This window comes from Anopheles arabiensis, chromosome 2 (assembly GCF_016920715.1).
Source record: "Anopheles arabiensis isolate DONGOLA chromosome 2, AaraD3, whole genome shotgun sequence".
NCBI classification, from domain to species: Eukaryota; Metazoa; Arthropoda; class Insecta; order Diptera; family Culicidae; genus Anopheles; species Anopheles arabiensis.
This window is the reverse complement of record NC_053517.1, coordinates 19,816,095-19,843,134: the sequence shown is the minus strand read 5'-3', so window position 1 is coordinate 19,843,134 and position 27,040 is coordinate 19,816,095. Positions and strand designations below refer to the sequence as shown.

The 27,040-nt window shown below is 49.6% G+C and overlaps 4 protein-coding genes across 15 annotated transcripts; 1 reads left to right on the top strand and 3 right to left on the bottom strand.

The window, feature by feature from the left end:
- Positions 1–126: 126 nt before the first annotated feature.
- LOC120898857 (cytospin-A-like) lies at positions 127–20,253 on the bottom strand. Of its 11 annotated transcripts, XM_040305268.1 has the most exons (14): positions 19,998–20,252; positions 19,166–19,707; positions 13,007–13,823; positions 12,660–12,836; positions 12,476–12,577; positions 5,712–6,566; positions 5,327–5,636; positions 3,461–4,981; positions 3,034–3,188; positions 2,733–2,951; positions 2,514–2,652; positions 1,110–1,238; positions 604–878; positions 127–519 (listed from the first exon to the last, which is right to left on the bottom strand). In XM_040305268.1, exons 1-14 carry the CDS (start codon positions 20,172–20,174, stop codon positions 430–432), a joined length of 5,508 nt encoding a protein of 1,835 aa, XP_040161202.1. In that variant the 5' UTR covers positions 20,175–20,252; the 3' UTR covers positions 127–429. The 11 variants fall into 11 exon arrangements, with proteins under 11 accessions (XP_040161202.1, XP_040161203.1, XP_040161213.1 ...); XM_040305269.1 differs by lacking the exon at positions 1,110–1,238; XM_040305279.1 differs by lacking the exon at positions 3,461–4,981 and having other exon boundaries at positions 19,998–20,250.
- LOC120898858 lies at positions 6,581–12,463 on the bottom strand. The gene is made up of 2 exons (XM_040305280.1): positions 7,745–12,463; positions 6,581–7,654 (listed from the first exon to the last, which is right to left on the bottom strand). The coding sequence occupies exons 1-2, from the start codon at positions 9,531–9,533 to the stop codon at positions 7,428–7,430; spliced, it is 2,016 nt and encodes a 671-aa protein (XP_040161214.1). The 5' UTR covers positions 9,534–12,463; the 3' UTR covers positions 6,581–7,427.
- A 942-nt stretch (positions 20,254–21,195) lies between the features above and the next one.
- On the top strand, positions 21,196–24,042 carry LOC120898859 (X-ray repair cross-complementing protein 6). Of its 2 annotated transcripts, XM_040305281.1 has the most exons (9): positions 21,196–21,533; positions 21,592–22,208; positions 22,276–22,416; positions 22,491–22,766; positions 22,860–22,957; positions 23,016–23,296; positions 23,381–23,509; positions 23,591–23,737; positions 23,931–24,042. In XM_040305281.1, exons 1-8 carry the CDS (start codon positions 21,321–21,323, stop codon positions 23,708–23,710), a joined length of 1,875 nt encoding a protein of 624 aa, XP_040161215.1. In that variant the 5' UTR covers positions 21,196–21,320; the 3' UTR covers positions 23,711–23,737; positions 23,931–24,042. The 2 variants fall into 2 exon arrangements, with proteins under 2 accessions (XP_040161215.1, XP_040161216.1); XM_040305282.1 differs by lacking the exon at positions 23,931–24,042 and having other exon boundaries at positions 23,591–23,743.
- On the bottom strand, positions 23,729–26,039 carry LOC120898860 (arrestin domain-containing protein 4). Its single transcript, XM_040305283.1, has 5 exons — positions 25,901–26,039; positions 24,796–25,133; positions 24,545–24,727; positions 24,295–24,480; positions 23,729–24,197 (listed from the first exon to the last, which is right to left on the bottom strand). Exons 1-5 carry the CDS (start codon positions 26,019–26,021, stop codon positions 24,000–24,002), a joined length of 1,026 nt encoding a protein of 341 aa, XP_040161217.1. The 5' UTR covers positions 26,022–26,039; the 3' UTR covers positions 23,729–23,999.
- Positions 26,040–27,040: the final 1,001 nt, after the last annotated feature.

Below are 27,040 nucleotides of genomic sequence, written 5' to 3'. Positions count from 1 at the left end.
GCTCTAAATAATTTAGACAAACGTTAAACCATTAACCCATTTAATGGTTTTGTTCGCCAAAAACCCATGTTATTCCATTTCTTTCCCTTCTTGCATCTTCAGCAATCAAGTAAATAAACACATGAATACTCGTTCATAATCATAATATATATATATTTCAACAACATTCATAGTACTTTTTTGTTTCCAATAGCGAAGCAATTCAGGAGTGTAATCTAATAAAATAAATAACAAGTATGAAATAGGGGAGCATACAGGAATACGATGCCCGTTGGAGCTGCCGCGCCGCCTATACACAGCACACACACACGCACACAGCCGACAGCAATTGCGAAGCCAGCACACTTTCTCCTCCAGGCTCGGTTTTTTTTTTTGCGGTAAAAATGGTAAAATTATGCAATGGAATGCACGTTTGCGGTTTGCGTCTTATTAGGTTTCAAAATGTTTATAGATGGCCGTTACGTAGCCCATCACCTGCTGCCAGTCTGGCCGTTCCTGTAGGCACATCTCGTCAATGCTCTGTGTGTGTGTGTGGAAGAAATAGAAGAGAATTTCTATTAAAATGGGCCCCAGTTTAAAGTCCCATCGTTCTGCAATCCTTACCAAAGACGTCTGAATTCCAACACTTTCGGCGGCCGCAAACGCAAGACTAAAGTTGCGCCGCTTGTCGTTCTGGTTCAGCTTATCGTAGGGGATGCGGTCCGGCAGGTAGGAGTGCATGATGGCGCACAGTGCCAGCCCGTCGTTCCAGGAGGAGCTGAAGTTTGTGATGTCGATGTTTCGGTAGCCAACCGTTTTGTTTTGGCACCACTTGAGCAGCGCATTTCGTTTCGAGCCTCCATTTTTCACTAACGCATTTAGCGGATCCTTACGTTCACCTGCAGTTTTTGGAAGGACAGAAGAAGCATACCATTATAACAATTAACTATTCTTCATATTAGTGTTCTACACAGTGTACAATTAACATTAAACATTTCGTATTTTAAAGAGCCTCATTACAAGCATATACAGTTATAAACGAATTTTAAACGAAACTCGACCAAAAGATAAAAAAAACTACTAAAATCATAATACACAAAACTACACAAATAAAAGAAAATACCACATACTTATGTCGTTGTAGCTATTTCGACGCACATAGTCCATTGTCTTGTGGGAAATAATAGCTGAGTTAAGGGTTGTGTTGCAACCGTTGTTGCTGGTGATAAGACTGGACTTTTTCATCAACATTACAGTGTCTAAAATTTCGTAGAGAGAAAATAAAAAGAAGAAGAGAAATATAAATAAAACAAAAGGGGAGCAATCAAATTAAAACAAAAGGACCCATTCAAGCAAATTCAAGCAACCGCTATAAAAGTGTGTTTAATTGTATAAAGCGTTACTCTAATGGGGATGAGAGTTCCCAAAACGCGTTCCCAATTTTAAAGTGAACATATTCCAAATTAAAAAAGTATTTGAGAAGAGGAATGGCTTTGAATGAAGAAGCATTCAGTGTTTGAAAAGTTAATGTATTTCGCCAGTGTTCATTATGTTGTGTAGTTTAAATGTGAGTACTTCGGTTAAGACCACAACACACTTACGTACAACTGTATTAGTCCATTGTGAACAGTGTACCGTTAGCAATTCAACTACAAATACTTACATTACAGTAGAGTTAGTTTATCAATAGTTTCTTTTCATTTTTTTTTCTTAGTATTCTCCAACAACTTTGAAGAAAATGTGAAGCGCGACTAACATTAATGCTTGTATGCAGATCAGACAAATGTGATTACTGATCAACAACTCTGCCCCATGCACAAAATTTGGAAAGTAAAGAAAAACACATGCAATAAAAGCGTTTATTAAAGAATTCGATGTGTTTTTTAAAGTCATATATATAAAGGGAAAAGGAGAAATAACGAAGTAAAACATCGAACAAAACGAATAGCCAATTGAAGCGCAGCATTATAATAGAAAGGTTTAATTCATTTGTCCATGTCTGTATGAGAGTTTTTTTGGAATTTGTACTTAAATCTTACAGAAATTAGCATAACCATAACATAACTACAAAGAAACGTTCGGATTGAATAAACCATACACCAAATTGTAATATTATTTGTTGAAATAAATGAAACATTACAACAATTATTGCAAAACACAATCCAATTCCGGAACGCCGAAAATGTGTTAGTAGTTAATAGTGATTAAGAAAAGGGGTGAAAAGAGGTTAAAAATGCGTGCAATTTCAGTTACATACTACTGCGATTTATTCGAATCGAATTACGACTAGGAAGGATTATGCTTAAATTTCTACATGTATAGGAAATGCAGCTTGCTAGTGCACGCAATACTTAAAATTAAAATTAAAACCTTCTACGATAGAGTTAAATTAAATGAAAAAAAAAACACACACACAAGCTACTACATCAAGTCGGTGTAGTCATAAACACCATCTATACACACACGCGCATGCCACTCTTAGTGCTTTAACTAGATAGGACGCCAGGATAGCTGGGAACGTCGACGGGAATTACCTGCGGAAGCGTTCGGCTTGGAATTACTGTTCACGTTGCTCCCAACCGTTGGCTGCTGTTGCTCTCGCAGCGGACTCTTGGCCGGCAGCGCACCACCGCCGGATTGCACCATTGCCGCCGAAGGTTGCACGGGAATTTGCTGAAAAAGGATGGCGACACAGCAAGCGTTTAAACTAAAAGTTCCAGACAAATATCGCCTCCGCCTCAATCGCGACTTACAATGACGTTGTTTTCATCGTTATTATTGCTGCCATTTACGTGGCCCTTGCTAATATTGTTGCCGATACTGTCGTGTTCATTGTTGTTGATTGTGTTGTTGTTGTTATTCGTACTGCTAATGGAGGAATGTTTCGCGGAAAGCGTCGCCGGATTGGCGTCCGCTGGAATGCTATTGATACTGGAACTGGAACTGCACCGTGAGTCGGAGTTTAGTTTGGTCTGGAATGCAAGGAAACGGAATCGATTTTAATGTTTTGGCCCCAAGTAATTCACCACCCACCGCTCATCAGCTCATTATTACCTGTTTGGCTGAATTTTCAATACTCTCAATCAAACTCTTCACCGACAGCCGCGAATCTTGCCGCTGGATGGCGGACTTTTGCTGCCGTCGTACCGCCATCTCCTGCTGTACGGTTGTGATGAGCGACTGTGATTGGGTTTCTTTCGTTGTTATTACTGGAAAACCATGAAAATGCGTACCATTAGAACCGAGCATTGTGTGAGGGGGGTTCATTCAATCATTTAAAATTTTACACACGCAAGTGGCAACATCGAATGGAAGCATCAGCTTACAATGTTTAGTTTTACACAGAAAGCAAAAAGACACAGCACACAAAGCGAGAGACAACACGACACACAAGCACGAGACGACGACTCACAAAGCAAACAGGCAAAACCAAACGAGGAAGCGGGAGGGGGGGGGTGATTGTGGGAAGAAAATAACTTACTACGATCATGGTCAAAGGAAAAGCTTTGCCCTACAATACTTCTTCGGTAAGGGATATTTTCGTACAATGATTCGGGTGTGCGCGCGTCAACACGGACTGCCGCAGGTGCCGCTTTGCGGGTGGCAACAAATTTGGTACTGCTTTTTATCGGCAATGGAGGAGGATCTGCGGCAACAGCAGCATTAGAATGACCAGATTCCCGCTTCTTTTGTTCTTGTTTTCGCTTCCCTAGCAGCTCCTCTTCCAGTACGAATTGATTCGTTTGCTTATCAATTACGTATACAACCGTTTTTTGGGTCGCTAAATTTTGATCGCTGTCTGCCCGGGGTAGTGGCAGCGGTTTGCGAGCTTCCAGTTTGTTCTGCTGCTCCAATGCATTTGCCTTCGCGTTCGCCGACTGCTCAGGCCTTTCGGATGTCGTTTTTGGTGCTGCAATCCTGTGCACAGTTTCATTCCTATGCTGCTCTAATATTACCGCAGAGCTCATTGCATTGCTGATAGCTGCTTTGTTTGCTGGTTGCTGTTGCCGGTGTTGCTGCTGCTGCTGCTGCTGCTTATGTTCCTCCAGCTTTACTAAACTGTTCAAGCTGGAACCGCTGATCGATCGTTCGTAACGAAATTTGCGAAATTTACTCAAATTCGTTGCCGGTTTGTGTGCCAGCCCATCGATATCGGGCAGGATAAGATCGTTCGTGCTTTTCGAGTAGAACAACCCCGAACCAAAGTCCACCGAATCGAGCGCACGGTGGCGTGGGTTCTTGTGCTGCCGATGGTACAATCCCTCCGCCCGCATGATCGAGCTTAAGTCTTGCGTGCTGGTCGAGGCGAACCGTGGAATCGGTTTAAACAGCGCGGTAGACCGGTGGAACAGATTTTCCGTACTCTGCGAGGCGGCTATCGGACGAAATGCTGGCCGATTCGGCTGATATTCGCCAACCTCTTGCGACAGCTCCTCCTCATCGCTAGCCGTGGTGCTCGCTTCCGAGACACTTTCCGACGATGGGGTCGTCTTTCGCTGCTGGTGCATCGTCTTGTCTCCAAACGGAGTCGATTTACGTTTACTAGTGCCACCACCGCCGCCACGTATCGGATCCCACTCATCTGAATCTGATTCGCTAAATTCGTACTCGATGCTGTCCAGCGTATCGACACTGGATCGATCGTCCGCAAAACGAACGACCATCTTCGGTGGTTTCGTCTTTGGCAGTGGCGGTGGCACATCGGAATCGGAATCCTGCACGGATCGTACGGGAGGAGGAGGGGACAACGACTGCATTGTGACACTTTTTTTCGGTGGGTTAGCAGTAGCAGGAAATGCCGCAGTAATGGGGGATGATTTGCGATCGAGTGAAAAATTGTGCATCTGTTTGCGCAGCAGCTGAACACGCTGCGAAAACTCGTCCACGTTCCGATCGAACGTGTTGAGGTTCTCGGCCGAAGCGTACAGATCCTGCTTGAGCACGTTCAGACGCTCGTAGCTTAGCTGTACGTCATCCGCGTTGCCGATACCTCTCAAGGATTCTGTGAAACATCGAGTGAGTATTATTTCTCTACAGGCTATACACGAGTAACCCATCGCCCCCGGTTTTCGTTAGACACTTTGTTTTTGAGGTTCTGCTCTGAGATTCTTACAACTTTTTGCCAAAAGGGAGTAGGTTTTAAAATACAGATTATAGTGCAATACAAACTAAAACTGTAATGAGCTTGGTCAAATGAAATTCATACTAAATGAACAGATAGCCTACACATGCAAAAAAGAACTGCAATCATCCGTCAAAACATTCGATTACGGTTGAAAGACACGAATCATGCGCGCCAGACGTACTCCATACGTACGATGGTCGGCTCAAACACTTGGATACTTACGCTTGTTGAGCTGTTCGATCTGCTGCTCGAGCACGCGCACCTTCTCGCGCAGTGCCTTATTGTCGAGGGCCAGCTTTTCGCGCGCGTTTTGTGCTTCAGTCTTAAAATCGTTCGCCACCCGTACCGTCATCAGCAGATCGGACTGGAAGTGTTCCCACTCGTCCGCTTCCTGCTTCCTAAGTCTAGTTTCTTGGTTTAGTTCGTCAGTCTTTTCCATCAGCTGGCGCTCGGTTTCACCGAGATGCTTCTGCGTCTCCGACAGCAGCGTTTCCAGCTGGGATTTGTCCTCCAGGAGGCATTTGTTTTGAACCTGTTTGGCACGGATTGGATTTTGGGCAAACAAATAGATTAAAGTGAGAAAAAAGATAAATGCTTCAAGAATTACCTGTAGCTCGTTGATTGACTCCTGTAGCTGCTGAAAATCGGTCGCCATCTTTTGCTTTTCCTGCGTCACGGTTTCATTCTTGTACTCCAAGTCCGAGATGACGCACTTCGCGTTGTTCCGCACGACCTTGCACTCCTCGTTCAGCCGGGCGAGCTGGTCCTTCAGCTTCTGGATTTCGCACTGACTGATCGAAACCTGCTCCTGCAGCGAGGCCACCTGCGTCTCGAGCTGGTCCTTCTCCTTCCGCGCCACATCGAGCAGCTCCTCCAGGTCGGTCTTATCACCCTTCGCCCGGTCCTGCTCCAGCTCGTCGATCTTGGCCCGCGCATTCTCCAGCAGCGTCGTCAGCCGGCTAATCTCGATTAGCTTCACCGATGCGTCCTCCTTCGATTCCATCAGCTGCGCGTTCGCGTCCTTCTTCTCCGCGTTGGCTGCGTCCAGCGACGACTCGAGCATGCTGATGCGGCCCCGGGCCCGTGCCACCTCCCCGCTGCGCTCGTCAATGATCGCCTTCAGCTCGTTCAGTTCGGCGTTCAGCTCTTCCTGCTTCAGCATGAAGCTTTCCCGCTCGTCCTGGGCGCTCTTGAGCAGATCCACCAGCTTCTGCTCGCGGTCGGTCGGCGTAACGTCCTGCTGGTTCGGTTCGCGCAGCAGCAGCTTCTGCAGCGTGCCGATCTGCGTGCGCGTATCTTCGAGCTTTTCCGTCTGCCGGCAGAGCGACTGGAAGATGACGTCCTTTTCCTCGACGAGCCGCTCATTGTCGGACTGCAGCTCCATGATCTGCGACTGCAGGTCGGCTAGCTCTTGCAGCGTCGCCTGCAGCTCCTCGTTCGTGGAGTAGTGCGTTTCTTCCATCTAAGAACAGAACAAAGTCATAGCAATCGGTGGGATAGGTTGTAAAGAACATGCAAAGCCTACTATTGCTTTTCTACGAAGGTTAAAGAACGATTTGCTTCACATTCTTTGCGGAAAAAATGTATTTCTTCCACAAAAATGTTCGATAATTGTGTTGCGTATTAAAATCATTCCCAAGAACTGTACAATTCAAATTGCACCTGCCGTCAACGGCGACACAATGGCTGCAGGAATTTCGCATCCTTCCCGAAAATCGCTCCGACAAAAAAAAAACGAACGGACAAAAATGATGATAATTAATTGAAGCATGAAGAATGCACTTCCGCACACGCGCTAAAATGAGAGTAAAATATGTCGCAAAGAAATGAGCCACACACACACGCGCGCGCGCAAAACGCACCGTGTGGCGTGGCGCGTTCCATTAGCACCGATTATGTATTACACATTTATGTATGTCTCGATTCAACGGATGTGCGCGAGTGCGCGCGCACTCTAGCAACCACAAGTTGATCTTCAAAAAGCGTCCGCATCAACATTCCACAAGTGACAGGTGGTTCTTCTCTCGAGCGAGTTCATAAATTTAATGCTATCTCAATAATTCCAACACTTGCATGCAGAGCTCACACAACATTTCAATATATATATTCGTGGTTTATTCGTTTCAATAAGTACTGCTGGGAAGTAGTCACACAAACGTTTCAAATGGCTCTCATGTTTAACAAACGCTTTACAATAAATAGTTAAGATTTCTTCAATTCATTTACACTAGAATTGTGATGTTTTGCTCGATCGCATTGCCGTCTAATATTTTAAGGCTCCAAACGCTGCTCTTGTTCCCCCTTTTTGGTTGCTTCTCCACGCTTACGGACCCGCGGTGTACACATCGATACGATTGTCCGGCGGCGGTGCACGACACCAGCGGGAAGTGATCGCACCGAGACTGATCAGCAGAATTATTAACGACGACAGTCCCAGAATAATCCCCGTAGTGACATCGTTCAGCGGCGTCCCGGGATAGGGGTGCATCGTCATCAGTATCACTTCGGCGCAGCAGTTCAGCAGCGAAAAGATCGTGACCAATACGAAACCTGTAGTGTATGTTGTGGAAAGAAACAGAACCAAATTAACAACAAATTCATCACTTTTCCCTGTCCACCTTCCGCTACCCTGAAACCTACCCGACATGTAGTTCCGGTTCGGCAGCCAGTCGCACTGGCGCGACTTGAAGCCCAGTATGCCGAGCGCGATCGCGGAAAAGCCCGCCAGTATGCCCATGTCGAGGTAAAACTCGCGGCCCAGCTTCGCCGTCATGTACAGGCTGAGCCCCGAGTTCATGAACCCGCACAGGATCAGCATCAGCGAGACGGCCCCGATCGTGGCGGACGCGTTCGCCATCTTGCGCCACGACTTGGTACCGTCCGGGGACGTGGCCCAGCTAGCCGGCTGCTTCTCCGGATCCAGCGGCAGCGGTTTTTCGCTGTAGATGTCCGAGTTTAGCCGTGGGCTTATGATGGCCGTCGTCGGAATGACCATCGGTTGCAGCTGCTGCTGCTGCTGCTGCTGCTGGTAGTGTTGGTGCTGTTGTGGTGGTTGCTTTTGCTTCGGTGTGCTGGATATCATCATTGCCGGTGGACCGGACGCGACGGCAGCCATTGCCGCCCGGCGGGGCGTTGTGTTGGGAGTGTTGCAGGCGCTGAACGGTGACGGGGCGGCGGGATAGCCTGTACCGCGCCACTGCTTCGGCGTCTTCTGCGGCGTGGTAAGCAGCTCGTGCAGCTTTTGGGTGGCGGCATTTTTCTTCGGTGTCGTTTCCTCCCTCTGCTGCTGCCCCGGGTGCACTTTCGAGGGGGTGCTAGTGACGGATCCTGCCCTGCCGGGTGGTTTGGGCGGGTTGGGCGTTTCGCGCCGGGACACGGACACAGCAGACACGCCTCCACAGTGCTGCTGCTGTTGCTGCTGCTGCTGCTGAGACAGCGACGACGGAGTGCGATGAATGGCCGTCGGGGGTTCGTCCGTTACGCCTCCGTTGCTGAGACAGGTTTCGTCCTCATCGTCCGCAATGCTCGGTATGATGGCGTACCGATGGGCCCGCCCGTTGTGCATCTGTATGATCTCCTGATTGTCGTCCACCAGCTCCTCGTCCTCCTCGGTCGGTACCATCTCGAAGCGCTGGTTGTTGCGCTGATCGTACAGGATGAACGATTTCGAACCAAAGTCGGACGAGAAAGCGTTCTTTAACCGCGACCCCGAATGCTGATCGAGTGCGGTCGAATGGGACGACATCATCGGTGGCAGGCTGCGGAACTGATCGGACAGATTGTGCACACCACCATCACCATCGTCGTCCTCACGATCGTCGTCTTCCTCTTCGCCCACCGCTGCTTCCTGCGTACGATTCAGCGCACCATTCCGGTTCGGATCTCGCACCATCATCCGACCACCACCGTTCAGATTCGGCACGCTGCCGACGCGATCGAGAAATTCCTCGCTGCGCGAAGCACTGCTGGTTACACCGAGCGACAGCTGCGTCTCGTTGACGACACTGTACTTGCGCACCACGTTGAAGGGTATTTCCTCCACCGGAACTAACGCGTAACGGCTACCGCTAGTGCTGCCACCACCGAGCGATTGTGGTTGCTGCTGCTGTTGGGTTCCGTTGCCACCGACGGGACCGTACCGGTCTAGCAGACGCGCATTTACCAACGGTTTGCCCGGCATCGGTGAACCGCCTGCCCGTGTGCGTTGGTCAAAGGAGGCGATACTGTGCTGCCGGTTGACGATCTTCGACGAGATGCGATTGTACGAGCGCGTTAGCTGCTCGTTGCGCCGCGTTGCCATGGAGCTGCTGGTGGTGGTGGTAGCCGCAACCGACATCAGCGAACCCGCCATCCCCGGCGTCTTGGGCGGGGTGTAGAACTCGCTCTGTTGGCAGAACGCCGGATTGGTGTAGTTATGCTGGGACGTCATTGTTTCGTTTTTTTTTCTCTCTGTTTTCCACTTCTTCAAAATCACTTCACTTCTTTAAATCACTTTTAAGATATATTTTTTAATCACACTTTTCACTGAACTTTAAGTAAAACGCACACACACTCTGCCACACTGAAATCACCACAGGTTTGCTCTTAAAGCGTCTGCCCAAAATCTAGCATCCCAACCAAACGCGCATCAACCAGTCGCAGCACACACGCATCCTCACTGCGCAACGGTTGGAAGCCTTCTGCGCCGACCCGAACCTGGGGTGTGGTACGTTCCGTTTGCAACGGTCGCTTTCCATCGACAACCAGGAGGGGCAACAACGAAAGGAAGCAGCAAGTAAAGAAAGCGACCCTCGCTTTAACCCGCAGGATCCGTCCCTTGGCAATGCCTGCCCGAACGGAAAGCGGCGGCACGGGGACAAAAGTTCGTTAAAAATTTACACTCACTCGGCGCGTTGGCTTATGTACAACATTAATCCCCCCCTACCTCGTGCCTTCACCCCTCTGGAATAAGGTTCGTGGTATTAGCACGCGCCACTACCAGCAGCAATGCGCAACACGCGCAGCGCGCCGCCATGCGTACATAGGACACGAAAACGGGCCCGAAGAACGTCGCTGTGCAGTACACATTAGGGGAATTGGCTTATACCGCGCGCGTCTCAGCTACCAGTACCTTCCGCACCACCGCTGGCGCTAGCTACAAACACACCCAAAACCATACACATCTGCCCGTACACCAAAACAGCCGCCGTTTCCGTTTCACTCACTCGGACAATTCCTTCCTCCTCTCACTTTACAGCCCTCATCATGTTCGAATCGGAAGTACGTCCGAAGGAAGAACAGTTCTCCAGTACACATTAAATGCCCTCTCCGCCCGGGTATCGCCCCGGGTGCGCGACAAGAAAGAGAAGCGCAAAGGGCACGATCGGTCCCCTAGGGTGTGTAAGCGCGCGCTACGACGAAGATGAAGTGGGTATATACATAGGCAAAGGAAAGGTGCGCATACATGTGTGACGGCGGCGCAGAGCGATGCAAGATCGAGCAGAAACAGCTGTTCCAGCAGTGGAGGTCCCTTTCTTAGCGTGTGGTAAGGAGCTGGTCGTGGCGGCGGTGGTGGTACTGCTGACAGAAGGATAAATATAGCTCCCCTTCGTTCCGACCGCTTTCAGACAAAAAGGACGAAATTTATTTTTTTTCGTAGTCGAAAAGGACACGCTTATTAAAGCGTGCAAAGTATGGAAAAGGATAGAGATATATTTCTGTAATCGGGAAATAGCATAAAATTAAATGCCGGCTGTGGGCTCTGCTTCACGAGTGGCACGCGCGAATGCTATACCGAGCCTGTGTGTAAATGTGTACATAGCAAACCACCGAACCGAAACACTGTAGGCTGCCGGGATCTGGTTCGTTTTGATAAGACGATCGAATGTTGGCAGGGAGATTGGCAAAAGGGCGCAACCATACATTGCGCAACTACATGTGCAATCTAGGAACACAGTTCCATTCTTCACCATTGTCGCCGTTCGGGATCCTCCCGGGGCCCGACAACAAACGATTCAATTCATAACGGGGTTAGCACAGCAGCTCGTGAGAGCATGGAAATACGAAACCCACAGCGAAGGTCGCCAACCACTGGCGACGTCATAACACTTTGTAGCGCTTATGTGTTAAGTTGCAGTGCAGAAGAGTGCGCTTCCGAATGCACACAACAACAGCAACAAAAAACGCCTTACAGGAAGTGAATGTATTTAGGTACATGGAGAGGTAACCCGTCATTTATTCTGCAATGGAATGTTTCGGAACGGAAAAAGGGATAAAATTGAATATCAATAAATGAGGATATCAATACGAGATTTAAATCCCACAAGAGGATGCAAAGCCTAGCAACATCGACGGTCTCACATTTCATGATCCTCCGGAAGAAACTCTCTTTAAAAGGATATTAAATCCCAAAATGACGTGTCCAAGTCCTTGATCAAACACACTATGAAGATCGGGAATCAACATCTTTCATTAAATTCGAAGCTATTTATCTATTTTTGATTCTGATTTTTCTATCCGCAGCTTCTAAAATACACCCTCGCCGTTTAACAGCGAACAGCATAACGCGGTGAATAATGTGGCAGGAATTTTGTGAACGATAACGTACGCTCGCTCACACCTCTTCCCCGAAAAGCAACATATCTTACAACAGCCCCCTCGCCACCTTCGAAGCTTCCGCTTGCCGACCAAAACAACATGCTCGGAGATAATTTGTTTGCAGGTATTATTAACAACAACGACGACGGCAAAATAGTAAACTGATGCCCTTGTCTTATCTGGGCCACCCAAATGCTTGGACGATAGTAACGGTAACGCGTCGCCAGCCCTCTTATCTGCACACGCTTACGCACTCCCGGACCGAGAGATAGCAGATATCACATCACCAACACCGACCAACCGACCGACCGACGATGCCCCGCATTAACGTGGAGGAATTAAAGGTCGTGCATTGGATAATGTAAAAAAATAAAATTAAAATTAATAAAAAACGATCGAAATATGTTTGACATCGTGTTTGCTTCAATGCGTTAATTAATAGTGGCACGAAGGAGTATGATGTTCGCGAGCGGTGTTCACCACCACCACCCGATGGAGGGGGCGTGTGTTGCCAATCGATCCATCACTTGCAATCAGCTGCGATGATAGCCCCGCGCACTGGACGCGCAGTTGAAGGTTCCAGCTTTTAATTGACAATTGCTCCGGTTGCACCATAACATGCACGCCTCTTCAAAATGGACTACAACCACACTTTAAGGTAAGGCAAACAGCCCGCGTTCGCGTTCTCGAAACAGTGAAGCAATCGTTATTTCCCTACTATCGGGTGTCCACCGATTGTGGGACCCCGAAAGTGTTAATGTGCGAAAAGAAAAATGGACGGGTGTGACGACTTACCTGTATGATTTTATCTTGCAAACAGGCCACCGCTACTTCGCTGCTAGACGATTGTTTGTCCCAGTCGGGCGTTACGCATGGCGTTCCTTCGGCATCCATGTTCTATAAGGCAATAGAAGGGAAGATTGATGTTAGAAACTTGTTGGCAACCAATTTTCCACTCCACTTGCACACACACACTTACATTCGGCAGCGCGATCGAGGCCGGCGCAGAACTGTGCAACCGCTGCGTGTTGCGTATGAGCTGCTGCTTTTCCGAGTCGGACAGCGGCGACTGGACGACGGTTTTCAGCCGATCCCGGAGGGATTCGTTCTCGTTCACCAGCCGGTGCAGCTCGCTGTTGCTCTGCTCGTGTGATGCCTGGCACAAACAAAACAAAAACAAACACCGAAATGAAACGAAATACCGGCATGATCTTGCGCAGTGGCGCAATTTAACGCGTACGCTGCTGCGGATACGGACACCGAAAGCAGTAGCCGGGAGAGGGTTCCAAAAACCCACCCACCCCTTGGCCCTCTGCAATATCATACCTTGAGCTTTACGATTTCGTCACGCAACAGCAGCAGCTCCTCCTGGCAGCTCGTCATCTCGTGCACCTTCCGCTCGAGCAGACGGTTCTCCGACTGCAGCTTCTCGAGATGCACCTGCAGCAGCTCGGCCGACCGGCTCTTGCTGGGGGAGGTCTGCTGCTGCTGCTCCTTACGTCCCGCCCCGCCGCTGCTGGCCTTTTCCGGCCCTACGAAGCTGATCGTGGTCAGCTGTTCCATGCTCGCGCTCAGCCCGCTGCCGACGTCCACGCCGCGCTCGTTGAGTAGCAGCCCGCCGCCATCATCGCTCACCACCAGCGATGACCCACTTCCGGGTGGGAATTTGTTCAAGTGATTCGTTGACACGGTCGCGCCGGTCGCCATTTGCGCCATCTGTGCCGATGCCGTACGACTGTGCTGGTGGTGTTGTTGTTGATGGCTGCCCAGGGGATGCTGATGTTGCGTATGTAGCTGCTGCTGCTGCTGCTGCTGCTGCTGATGGTGGTGCAGGTGCTGATGGTGATGATGATGCTGATGGTGTGATGACGAGTGGTCCAGCTTTTCCTTGGACCCGTTGAAACGCTGCTGCTGTCCGGTGCCCCGCGACGAGTGCGCTGGTTTCGAGACGACGGGGAACTCCAGGCTCGACGCGGAAGCGGCACTCTTCAGCAGTCCTCCTCCACCACCGTTCACAGACAGGGAGCCGGTGAGACCTGCTCCGGGCACGACGCTGCCACCGTCCGCATGGCCCGATCCGGTCGCACTCACCGACGATACCGACGGTTGGGACTGATGTTTCGATCCGGATGGACCTTGGCCTCTACGGAACAATGATTTAAGTTTGATCATACTTTATCCTCTCGGCTGCGTGTATGGGCAGGTAATGGGTGGTGTTTCGCTGCCTGGCGCTGGTGGGATTTAGTTGTGTTTGCGCGTGCGCCTTTTTGGGAACGCCACAGTGAGATATCCGCGAAAGTCGACTACCACACCCGGGAAACCACGTGGTACGCACGCATACGACGCGACGATGCGGTTCAGTTTTCTTTGGGCACTGTGTGTTTTTTTTTCCTTTTTCCTTTCCACTACCGGTTTACATGGTGAAGTATCACTTTTTTAAACGCTTTCTGTTTCGTTCACTTCAGAGTTCATTTGGCAAAAGGCTTTAAAAGGGCGGCTGCCGTATCTGCCATCATAGGCCGAGCAGTATCACGGAATGTTTCCTAAACTGTTTCCTTCATGCTTTACTTTTCTCACTTCCAATTGAAAATCAAATGTAGATAGGTTAATCGATGGTCTTCCTAAAGCAATCAACGCTTCCCTCTCCACCGAATGAGCGCAGAGCACTTTTGACTTTCATTAACCCTTGTTAAACAATTGACCACAAGTTCGGTGACCTTCAGTGGTTTGAGTGAATAATAAGACTGTTTTGTAGTATTATAAACTCAACTCCGTTGATAAGATCGAAATAACATAAAAATGCGTCTTTAATGCTCTCATTCCTCCCGAGTGGTTGTGCAAAAATGTCACAAAAGTGTAATTATCATGTGTGATGTGACGATGCAAATAAAAAGCAAAAACCACAGACACTACAAAGGTTTCCTTTTGTGTGGAAAAAAGAGATTAAATGTACATTTAATTATGGAAAACAGAAACCAACCATGAGAATTCGAAAACGCAATCCCATGAAATCGGCGTATGCTTATGCACAATTCGTTCCTTCGCTGTAGCTTGGTGCACACGGTGTGGTGATGTGCTCTTTGGAGCGCACCCACGACTCCGATTCGACTCAGGCTATAGTTAGTCCGATGCTGACACCGGCTAAATCCAAACCAATAGTTCCGTCCGAAGTCGGTGTAGCCTGGAGTCGTCCGGAGTAGTCCGGAGTTGTTCGGAGTTGTCCGGAGTCGTTCGTTGTGTTTTTTTGTTGTGTTTTTTGTATTTTTGTCTTTTACTTCACAGCTGACTTCCGACGACTTCGACTCCAACCGATTCCGTACGACTCGGAAAAACTCCGAACGACTCCAAATCACTCCGAATGACTCCAAATGACTCCGGATGACTCCCAACGACTCTGAATGACTCTCAACGACTCCGGATGACTCCGAATCCCAACGACTACGGATGACTTCGACTCCCAACGACTCTGGATGACTCCGAATCCCAACGACTCCGGACGTCTCCAGCCAACTCCGAGCGATTCCGAACGAATCTGGACGACTCCGGCTGATTCCAGATGATTCCAAACGACTCGGGATAATGCTGAACGATCCTACATCCCGTAGTCGATTCCGAAATGATTGGAGTCGAATCGAAGTCGACTCCGGATTTTTACCCACTTTACCCATCACTAGTGCACGGCCTTTGCCTGCGTGCGTCAATTGCGCGCACATACAACTGCTACTCCTCTCCCTTCTCCCCCATTATCCAACTTGTGCGCAGAAAACCGGGAGGCAATTTGATACGCCACTTGCCCGTTTTCTTCATGGGCCCCAACCCCCACCCCGGCAGCAACGTCATTGCCCTGGGGAAGAACCCTGTGTGAACCTCCGGCGGATCGCATCGTCAACCAAAACTGGTGCACAGAATGTGTTGAAAGCCTTGCTTTTAAGCACAGTCCAGCATCTCGCCTGTGAGTGGCAGCGTGTGGCAACGTGTGTGAAGGAGGCACGCGTAAACCATGAACAATTTTTATGTGTAAAGAGCTGCATCGGTTGTATTCCGGAAAAGGGAATTTACAAACAGAGTGGAGCGATTTGGTGACGATCACACGATTGGTTCGGGTCACGGGTGCACCAACGGGGATGCAATGCAACAGTGCACCACCACCACCACCACCACCGCGGCGCATTGCGACAGTTTTGCACAGTACGTACGTACGGGGCGATCAATTAATCTTATCGTCGTTCCAAGGTCAGGTTCAGTTTCCTTAAACAACCTGCACGCCGTGCACGTAAAACGACCGCAGCAGCAGCAGCAGCAGCAGGCCCCACGATCAATTCCCGCCGCCGTTCGTACGTCGCTCTCGTCAATCGAATTCAATCAACACAACCCAAGCTAGACAACACAAGAGTCACCCATGCGTTTTATGCAGGTGGTTGCCAGTGCCAGTGTGTGCTCTCGATGCCGCTGGGGCGGAAAGTGGTGGTTGGCCGCTCATTAAATCCCGCGCCTTCGAACCATCGAATGTTTGAACGTGGGAGAGGAGCAGGCGAGGGTGCAAAGCGTAAAAATTGTCGCCAGTCCCGTCGTGTGGCGTGTGTGCGGGAGGATTATTAATTCATTACTTTTGTTTTCAACCGTTTCCCTAGCCACCGTTGGCCGTTGTCGTGCGCTTCCTGTTTGTTTGCATCATGTTTTGTCTTTACACTCCAGGGGGGGAGGGAGGGAGCTAGCGAAGAGGTTGGCTAAAAGGAAAGTGTAAATTATTAATTAATCTTAAACGGTCCCATTTGGAGGGTGTAATTGACCAGTTAATGTTAACACAGCGTGATTTACTGTGGATGGCGATCGAACGGGTACACGTTCAGGTGCTGCTAGTTACAGCTGGTACCGGAGAAGATCGCATAAACCGCAAAACAATCCACCCTGCCCCCAAACCATACCAGCACAAGGGCTTTCGACGGTATCACCTTTAGGGCGACGTGATATTCACGCTGTCCGTGATGCGGCCGAGCCAAGATTTGCAATTCAATTCCCCAACCCCCCTCCCGTCCCAACGGGGTAAGCCGCAACACACATTCCTGGGTGTCATTACAGCACGACAATCACCACCAGCAGCAGCAGCGGTACAAGCAGTAGTAGTTGCTGTGTAGTACACGGGTCTAAGGGCTAATTTCCGATGATCTTATGGTGTTCGGGAGGGGGCAAGTGTTGTTGTTGTTATTATAGAGCGCGACGTGCGCTGCATGCCTAATCGGTGTAAATTGTAACGGCTCGCCGAACTCAACACAGCTCCACAGGACGGACACGGGCCTTTTGCTCAACGAAGGGGAACATGCTGCTGCTGCTGCTGCTGCTGTTTACAAACAAAACGAGTCCAACCGGAGATTAAGCGCTCGGGCGCGGGATTATGTATTTCTTCAACCTTAGCCCTCTGCAAGGACGTTTGATCTCGGAACAGGGGGGGTTTGTTTTTCGCATCCAAGAAGGCGATTCAAATCCAGGCAAAATCAAGCAGGCTTGGAGTACGGTACGATCTCGCTGTGGCTACGGCTCCGACTAAAAACCGTTCGAAAACAACGAAATCAACGAAAAACGCACAACGAAGAGAGAGAGAGAGAGTAAAGAACCGTTGCGATTGCCGGGCGCCACACGGATGGTTCGTGCGCAAGATCTCTTGCGCCAACTGGCGGCGGCGGCAGCAGCAGCTCGTGGTTCTCAAAGAGAAAGCAGCCCAGAAACATACATACGGTAAATAATGATGAGCCAGCCAGCCAGCCAAACCACCACCATCAATTAAACGCTGTGCGCAAGGGGTGAAGAGGGACTGTGGCATTAGGTTCCCGAAAAACTGCTGACGGAAGAGAGGCTTTCCCAGCCAGTCATCGCGCACAGAGGGCAAAATCTGTCGTCCCGGCGACAGATACAACGGGGCACGGGAAGAGTTATGGGTTTTCTTCGGTTGGAAGAAAGTTGGTCCCAGGGAGGGACCTTTCCCAAGAGCACACACACACATGTACGGGCGCATACACTGGAGAGAAGGGACTACGTACACTGGAAAAGGGCAATTGACAATTGCCGCAGCTTCCCCCGAAGCGAGTTATAAACCTGCTCCCCTGCTGCAAAACAAGAACAAGAGCAAAGCGGGAGTCTTCTTCCACTTTTCTTCACGCAATATCGCGGCTTCGGGATGGCACACACAGGGATCGCGAGTCACAGGGTTGATCGCTCTGCTCCTAAACACACTCACACACACATAGTAAAAACACCCAAACAACAAGCCACTTATTTCGATATTGGGCTTCTTCTTATGCCACAAAGTAACACTCAGGCAAAATCTCACGCCAACGGTACGAATTTCCAATTTCACGACACTTTTTCACCTCGCTCAAGGCACTTGGCTTTTGGGGCGTCTTTCCAGCGCAACACACACACGCAATGGGGGATGAGAAGCGCGGAGTAAAGGGGGAGGGGATGAAGAAAACATAAACTATCCGAATGCACCACACACAATTACCGCGCAGGGTTTGTGCTTTTCGCGTTTGGCCACAGTTAGAGAGAGAGAGAGAGAGCACGTAGCGCACACGTACGCAAAGGGCGACCGCCCAAACGGTTTGCGAAGCCTTCTCGCGCGTGCAAAACTAGGCCTACGCGACGGGGCCTTCTTACTTTAAGTCGAACGCACTAAGTTTAGACGGGGTTTCCGCGCAAGATAAACTACAGCGACCACACCGACAACGACGGCAACGACGACGACGGGTAGCGATTTCCTTCCCAAAAGCAACAAACCCAACCGGTTCGAATGCGATGCAACCACACAACTGTCAAACGTACTGCGCGCACGAACCGGTTATATTTGAGCACGCCTGTCAAACGTTGGCACGGGAGATCGTTGCGCGCCCGGATCGTACCAACGACTGAACTGTGCCGGCTCCCAAGAGAAGCCCAACGCTTCTTCCAAAACCGTGCTGGCCGATGGAGAGAGAGTACCGCTTATCTTCACCGTGGGGATTATCTAGATATTTCGCCTTGCGTAATTGTGTGCCGTATTCAACGTGTGCGCCTACGCTAATGACTATTGATATCCCCAACTGCTCCGGTAGCGTAACGCTGCAGGGAGAAGATTAACGTGGCCCCGTTGTCTTTCTACCCCTTTTTTCTAGCAACAGTTGTATGGGTTTCCCTGCCATTGCAGCGTCCGAGAATTTTAAACTAATTACAACGGATACTCGTGTGTGCCCCCATTGCATCAGAACGATAATCCACACACACTGGTCGCTCGCCGTCAGTCGCAGGTCTCTTAGCCATTTCACCTTTAATCCTTTTGCCAAATGAAAGTAAAATCGGATTGCTCTAGTTTGCGTTGAAGGCCATAGCTATTCCTTAACTAAATTTACACCCATGCGTTGCAAACAACAGTTACGTGGTACGCGCATCGACCAATTTTCTTGGATATCCCACTTGACGAAGGCGTGCCACATAAAATCCACCAATTTTGCTTACCTCTGTCTGCCGAATCCACTCAGCAATGGTTTCCGTTTAATTGATGACCGATCGGCACTAACGGCCCGTTCCGATGATGGTTCCTGCTGCTGTTTCTTGATTGTGCGCAGAAGCGATCGATCGTTCTGCACCACGACCGGGGCCGGTGGCGCTCTCCTTACCACCACGATGTCCTTCTGCGAAGCGCTGGTCACGGTCGACGGAACGGACGAGCTGGCCCGGCTGGACGATGCCTTCGATGCTAGCGAGCGACCCGAAACCGAGGAAGGTGCACCACCACCAACACCACCTCCACCGCCGGTCACCGTTATTGGACGGGACAGTAGTGGGCGCGAAACAGTCGCCGGCCTACCGGTCACAATCTGTCGGTCGATTTCCGATAACACCGATCGGTCCGATGGTGCGCGCCTTATGTTCACGAGCGGTACCGCCGCATTCAACTGGGCCGAGGTTATCGAGGAGTTTCTTGCGATGTTTATCTGATTCAATCGCTTTTTATTGATTTTTGCCGTCCGATTACCAACGCCTTTGGATGATGTGGCCTGCAAAAGTGGGGGCAAACAAAAACAAAACGAGAAGAAGGAAGGATTGTTGTAATAGCACCTGCATAATAGCATTAAAACTATTCCATTCGTTCGTGGCACACGTCTCCCCTCAAACGATTGGGTGTAAGTTTTGTGTTCGTTTGCCGTGTGCTATCTATATGTTACATCGACTGAGCTCCCCATCCCCGGAGCGCGATAAAGAAAAAGGTCACACAAGGCGCGAGCGCACTCAAGGTTTGCCACGACGTTACTACGGCGACGCTTTTAGGTACGCTGGTCGCACATACCACGGCTTTGGAGGGCGACGATCCTGCCTTCAGGAAGCGATTGCTTTTGGACTCCTTCGGTGGCGGTAACGGTAACGGTGGCCCGCTGGACTGTGCCGATTCCGGGACGGGTTCGAAGGTGTAATCATCGTGCTGCCACGAGAACACGTTGCGAATCTTCTGCCGCAATTTACTCATCGCTTGTGGTACGGATTCTCTTTACACTACACGTTGTATGCTTCGGGCCGGTCAACTGCCTACTGCCTACGCCACGGTAGGCGGCCTCCGTTCTTGGTCCACTCGCGCGAGGCGAAAGCTGATAAGATGCCAGATATTCCTGGGGCTAAAAGGGGGCTTTTTTGTTGTTGTATTCGTGTACACACTGCACTGGAAATAGCTCCCGGCGTGACGACACTTGCCGTTTGCGACCAACACCGTGATAAGGGGAGTACGATTGTTTAGTGAAATGAATCATCCAATTCACTAGATAAATGAATTAGCTTTACACAAACCAAACTGATGGCTGATAAAGCAAGCAATTCATTTTCCACCCCCAAAGCTAACATTTGAACTATAAAATCGAATTAAATCCAAAGTACATGAAAAAAAAAAACAGAAACACATTTTTTGCATTTTTTATGAACATGCCGGCAACGAATGTCATTGCTTTTGTGGCGATGCAAATTGTTTGTAAACAAACTACTTCAACGCTCTTCGCGCGTACTTACCGGGTGAAATGCTGTTTGGTTCGGGGGTTTTCAAAAAGTTTTCTTCAATTTTTCTGCAACTTTCCACGTCCAATTTATCTGCAGCTTTACGAATCGTCCAGTTGAAACACGCACAAATTGTACAAAACGTCGGATCAATAATTGAACCGGTCGCAAGCCACCATATGATTGATTATCGACCCGTTTTGTTGTGTCGCAGTGCGCAACGAAGCCAAAAGCCGGCGGGAAAGAGAAACACGCCGAGCGGGAAAACACTCACAGAAACAGTTACATTTAACGTAAAATATTTTCATACATCTCACTGGGGTTGTTTAGTGAACATTGCCTTAAAATGAAATCACAAAAGACACGGGAAATGCTACACACATTTTCACGGATTGTTGTTTTCCCATCGACACGAAACCACACAAATGGCGAACGAGCGTTGTTTGACAGCAAATGCCGTTAGCGCATGACAGTTGGTGGTATAGTCGTTTTCACTGACACACCGCGGTTTGTTTATCTTCTGCTTTGGCGCCGGTTCCACGAATATTCGCGTAAATTTTGTTGCGCACTTGGCCGTGGAAAGCTCGGTCAATCGGCAGTTTAGTGAATAAGGTTCTATTTTGCGCTCAAAATGAGCTCCGATTGGCGTGCTAACCATTCCGACGAGGAGGAAGATGAGCAAGATGACGTTTTTGCCGGCCGTTCGGGGCTAATATTGACGGTGGACTGTGCCAGCTACATGTTCGAGCGGGAGGGTGGTGAATCGGAATCTCGGTTCGTGGAAGTGCTGCACATAATCGAGGCCATGATGCGCAACAAAGTGGTTACCAATGAGACGGATTTGGTGAGAATATGGTTCTTGCTAAAAGCGTACCTTTATACTAACCCGTTCCCACTTTCAGGTTGGAGTCGTGTTCTACAACACCAAACATAATCCCGCACCCGAAACGGAGGAGGAACTGCAGCCGGGTTTGGTTGCGCCGCGACAATGTGCCATCTATCTCCCGCTCGGCGCAACCTCCGTGGAGATGATACGCAAAGTACGGGGAATGCGCGAGTCGGACGACTTGTTTGGCTTCGACGCGAAGTATGGCCACGCGCAAGGCACCAGCCTGTCCAATGTGCTGTGGCTCTGCTCGCGCATGTTTTCGCACTGCGGCTACAAGCTGGCGCAGTCTACGATCGTGCTGTTTACGAGCAACGATCAACCGCACGACAGTAGCAGCAGCGAGTATCAGCAGGCGCTGGTGAAGGCGCGAGATTTGCAGCAGAAGGAAATCTTTGTCGAGCTGGTGCCGATGAGCGGTAGCTTCGAGTGCGGCAAGTTTTACAAAGAGTTCCTGTGCACCGTGCTGGAGGAGGAGCTGGACGAGTTCGAGTGTCCGGTGTACGAGCAGTCGAAGGAACGGCTGCTTCATCGGCTGTTTGTGCGAAGCTATAAAAAGCGCTCGATAGCGGGGATTAAGTGGCATCTTTCGGACGATGTATCACTGGCGGTGAATGTTTACTCATTGAGAAGGTGAGATTTATGTTTAGTGAGCTTAAAGAAAGGGATATAACAATGATGATTCAAACCCCCTTTTTAGGCGTCCCCGTTACCCCAAGAAAGTACGAATGTTAAGGACAACCAACGAGGTGATCGTATCCAAACGGGTACACGTGTCCAGTACCTTTTCCGATGAGCGCGAGGAGGAAGACACAAAAGTACTCTTGCCCGGCGAACAAAGGTTTTTATGAAATGTGCAGTTAGTTTAGAGTTTGAACTGATGGAAACAAATCATCCCATTTGTTTTCTCCTCAGAAAATCGATCGCTATCGGTGGCGAGAAGGTATCGTTCAAGCCGGAAGAGGTGGCACAAATGAAACAGCTGCTGCCGCCAGGAATACGGCTGCTGGGATTCAAACCGGCATCGGTAATCAATATGACCAATCATCTTCGCAGCAGCTTGTTCCTGTATCCCAATGAAAGCTACATCAACGGCTCGACTACGCTGTACCGTGCGCTGTACGAAAAGTGTCTCGAGAAGAACCAGGTCGCCATCTGCATGTTGACAATGCGGCGAAAGCAACCATCGAAGTGAGTAAAGTTTTTTTGGTGGGGCTATTTTTATAGAAGACGCTAAACACTAAACAACTATTAATTAAACAACTAAACAACTATTCTGTGCAGATTGGTAGCGCTGGTGCCGCAAACGGAATTGGCGCATGATCCGCTGGGCGAAGCGGATCGACATTGTGGCTTCCGCGTTGATTTTATTCCTTTCGCTGGTATGTTAGAGCAGAAAGTTCTCTTTCTGTACATTGAATTTTGATCACTCTACTTTAGGTGACATCAGAAAGCTTCCCTTCCTGGAGGAGTCAGCCACCGCCCCGGAAGTCACAGACGAGCAGGCCGATCTGTTTAAAAAGTTGATCAAAAAGGTGAAGTTCAAATTTCATCCCACCCACTTTGAGGATCCGTCGTCGCAAAATCTGTTCATCAACATCGAGTCGCTGGTGTTCGACGTGGAAGATGCCGAACTGTTCGATTCTACGCGACCCGATTGCGACCGGATCGATACCAAGCTGGAACCAATTCTGACCGATATGGAGCGCCTGTTTGGGGAGGTAAGAGCGTGAACGAGGGAGGGGTTGATTGTTTCAAAATGGTCGGACTTAAATTGATTCTAAATCCCTTTTCCGCATTGTTAGGATGTCGAGGAAGCACCGAAACGACGTCGCAATGAGGGAACGGACCATGATGGCGAACCGCGAACGAAAGGCCCGAGGGTCGCACCGGTCAACGATGAAGAGCTGGTAAATCTGCTGAAACAAGGCAAAGTAAGTACATGTTTCTTACCCATCGGGGGGCGAATGAATTATGCACGTACTAAAGCACAATTTTGTTAAACGTTATGGCAGGTGGGCAGTTTAACCATACCCGTGCTGAAGGATTACCTGCAGAGACAGGGCGTGCGCGGAATATCGCAACTGACAAAATCAGGCCTTGTAGATCAGATTTTAGCTATGCAAGCAGATTAAACATTTAAGCTACCATTATGGTTTACGGTAAAATAATTATTCAGATGAATTGTATTGAAACTTTCACTTACTCTTTACACATATTGTCATTCACACTCTCACTGTGCTCGTACTCGTCGTTAACATATTTCGATCTACTTTGCTATACCCCCTCTCTCTCTCTCTCTCTTAATGTATGGCACCATCGATCGGCCATTCGGATCATTCCTTTTCCCAGCAGTTTCTACCGGCCAACTATCCTCCAACCCCGGCTGCTCGGATGCTCATCGCAGGGATCGTCAGATGTGTGTTACTTTTGATCGTTTTTCTCGTGTAACCAGGGCCGAAAGATGGGCAGCGTGGACGGGTAGTGCGTTTCCGGCTTGTAGATTGTTTCGGCCCACTCGTTCGTGTCGTCCCCGTCCGCCGTCTTGAACGGGTACGTGCCGAGCGTGATCGGCAGCTGTAGTTTGATCTGTTTTTCCAACGATTTCGGTTCTATTAAGAACTGCAAATTAGAAAGCAAGTAGTGTTACATTACTCTTTAACTCAGGACGATGTGTGCGTTGTAAAACAAAACAAAAAGGGATCCTCCCGACACTTACACAAACGTCGTACTGGATCCGTATTAGATGACAGCCGCGCAGATTGGTCGGTGGCAGCGGCGGCACGTAAAGGGACTCGTTCTGCCATTCGTCCCTGTGACCGGCCCGTATCTTGCCCCGGGCTATCACTGCCAGCTCTCGTTTCTCCGTCTGCATCACCTTATCGCGTGCAAAATACTGTATCGTCTGCAAGCAAAAGGGATCGTTCGGGATCAGTTGTGTTGTTTATCCAACCCTTTCGCCCACCTACCTCTGTAAGTGCAGCTTTGGTCGATTTGATCGTCACACTGCTCGCATTCGTAACCGTCGCCGTGATCATGATCGACTCGCCCGGCACGTATCCGCCACGATCGAGTATGATTTTACACTTCACGATGCCTCCGCCGACGCAAGCCATCCCGAGATTATGCTCAATGTTGCATTTAAAAGGATCCTAAAAGACGGGAGACGTCGTTTTTGAAGTACGTCGAATCAAGGGATGGGAGAAGGTTTCTCGCTTACCGCCAGATAAGGCTGCTCAAGGTTGAGATCGATCGGATTCATCACGATGAACACCTGGTGGTTCTTGTGTATCAGCCCGGACGGTTCGCGCAGCCCGGCCTTGCAGAAGTACTGCACCCAGCCGTACCGCCCGAGAAAGGTCGACGGCAGATCAACGGGCAGGCCGAGCTTGAACGGGAAGCTGTGGATGCCGGGCGACAGGATCGTGGGCCCTTGGTTGTCGGAATCGCCCAGCAGGCGCATCCGGAAGTCGATATAGTTTTCCTTATCGTACGATCGCTCGTGGCGCGTCGAGCGCACGCGCACGACACACTCGCCAACGACATGGAAATGAAGTCCTGCGTAAAGAGCAAAGAAGGAAAGGAACATCAATCAATAATTGTACGTGGAGATGTGTGCTATATGTGTGTGCTTCGGCATTGAATTGTATTTATCTGTCCCTTTGAACTAAGCGTTTTTTTTTTCTGTTGCCGTTTGCTTTATTCATTGGTTGGCCTTAAATATGATGTCATCCACGCGATCGCGACTCGCGCTTGTAAAACGTGAGTCTTTCGTTTATGATTGAGATAATGTACTTTTTGAAAACAGAAGGCTGCACGTGTGCACGCTCAAATCCGGTTGTATTTTATGATATTATTTTTCTTCTCTTTAATGACTCACAAAAATGAGTAGCTCGAAATAATATGGAGTCATCTTTTTAAGGAATATCGAATCAATTAATTAATGATCTACGCAATGATCGACTCGCAATGTTTGACCAGCGATGTTGATCGTTCAAAAGTAAACCAACTACGTCACCGACCGACCCCCCTCTGATGTGACTAAAATGGTAGAAAAAACAAAACTGGAAACCAGCGCCCAAAACCTTCGGCAGGCGATGGGGAGGGCCCATAAAGGTGCAGCAGCAGCACATTATATTACACAAGCGCACACGGCGACGAACCCGCACCCGGGACGGGCACAGAATGGATGGATGGAAGAAGACGACGTTCGAGCCGCGGCCTCGTAGGTTGAAGGTTAGCGCATTGAACGGACGCCATTGTGACGTTGCGACACACACATACTCGATTCGATTCAGATTCGGAAACGGCTCCGGTTCACTCACCCAGCACCGGTGTGTCGTCCTGCAGCTCGAGCAGCACCCGCCCGGACAGAAACTGGCCCGGGAAGTACAGCAGCGACGTGTTGTCGAAGAGGATGAGAAATTTCAGCAACTTCCGTGGCATCTTGACGCCCGCGAGACCCTTGCGAGACCTGGGGGCGAGAAGGGTGATGTGTCGTCGTGATGTGTACTTTCAACGCCGCCCAACCGTGGTGTCATTGAGCGGAGACGATGATCGATATACACTGCTGGCCGAGCACGGTGGGGTGATGTGCTGTGTGGTGCTGCTGCTGCTGCTGCTGCCTGCCTGCACACACATTCACCGTTCGACACAAACCCGCGCAACCCTTCCTCTCTCGAGGGCTCCCTAATCGCTGGCTGGCGCCTGATCGCGAAAATACAGCACACGGGGGAGGGGGAGGTTAAAACCACTACACTACACTAACGGTTCCCTAATTCCGAGATGCCATTTGCTACGTGCGAACAGTTAATATCACAGATCCGGGGTGCCCCTATGTTAGTCACACTCTGCACAACACTAATTGCTCGCTCGATCGCTTATGTTACACGCGATCAGTACAGGGACGCACACAAACACACACAAACATGGTACGACTGCAAACGTTCTTGCGTACCACCACACGATATAACTGTGCGATCATAACTTCCTTCTCTAAGCCCTCCCGAGCAAGTACCAGCCACCGAGCTCGACCGAATGAACAGACAGCCGTCCCATGCCCACTGGCAAAGGTATCGATCACCCCCTGTGTGTGGTGGTATTGGTAGCAACCTCATCGGTAGCCTATTTCCACCCTTGTCGGGTACGGTTGTGTTGGTGTTGGAGACGATGAAATGATGTAAACCTTCAACAACGTCATCCCCCACCTCGATGGCTGGCTCCAACACCACCACCAGCTCCTCCTTCCTCCTTCTATTCAAGGGAGTAGGGGGGTAAACTTTATGCTTGATGTTTACGGTTTTCTGTACGTTTGTTCTCTTTCTTGCCGCACTGTGCGGTAGCCCGTAGCATTGCCGGCCTGCTTACACCCACCAGGGCGCATCCGCGGTGTGTGTGTCGCGTCGCGTTTTTTGTTGTTGATGATGCGTTTACTCACCTAACAGACGGGCTCACCATAATGTTAG

Bases quoted from the DNA above. Each gene is read 5' to 3' on its own strand.
- LOC120898859 (XM_040305281.1), top strand. From the start codon at position 21,321: ATGAGCTCCGATTGGCGTGCTAACCATTCCGACGAGGAGGAAGATGAG. The intron at 23,297-23,380 runs GTAAGAGCGTGA...CCGCATTGTTAG, and splicing joins TGGAGCGCCTGTTTGGGGAG to GATGTCGAGGAAGCACCGAA. The intron at 23,510-23,590 runs GTAAGTACATGT...ACGTTATGGCAG, and splicing joins ATCTGCTGAAACAAGGCAAA to GTGGGCAGTTTAACCATACC.
- LOC120898860 (XM_040305283.1), bottom strand. From the start codon at position 26,021: ATGCCACGGAAGTTGCTGAAATTTCTCATCCTCTTCGACAACACGTCG. The intron at 25,134-25,900 runs GTGAGTGAACCG...CTCTTTACGCAG, and splicing joins GGACGACACACCGGTGCTGG to GACTTCATTTCCATGTCGTT. The intron at 24,198-24,294 runs GTAAGTGTCGGG...TCTAATTTGCAG, and splicing joins GGATCCAGTACGACGTTTGT to TTCTTAATAGAACCGAAATC.
- LOC120898857 (XM_040305268.1), bottom strand. From the start codon at position 20,174: ATGAGTAAATTGCGGCAGAAGATTCGCAACGTGTTCTCGTGGCAGCAC. The intron at 12,578-12,659 runs GTAAGTGTGTGT...ATTGCCTTATAG, and splicing joins CCTCGATCGCGCTGCCGAAT to AACATGGATGCCGAAGGAAC. The intron at 2,653-2,732 runs GTAAGTCGCGAT...ATCCTTTTTCAG, and splicing joins ACGATGAAAACAACGTCATT to CAAATTCCCGTGCAACCTTC.
- LOC120898858 (XM_040305280.1), bottom strand. From the start codon at position 9,533: ATGACGTCCCAGCATAACTACACCAATCCGGCGTTCTGCCAACAGAGC. The intron at 7,655-7,744 runs GTAGGTTTCAGG...CATACACTACAG, and splicing joins GAACCGGAACTACATGTCGG to GTTTCGTATTGGTCACGATC.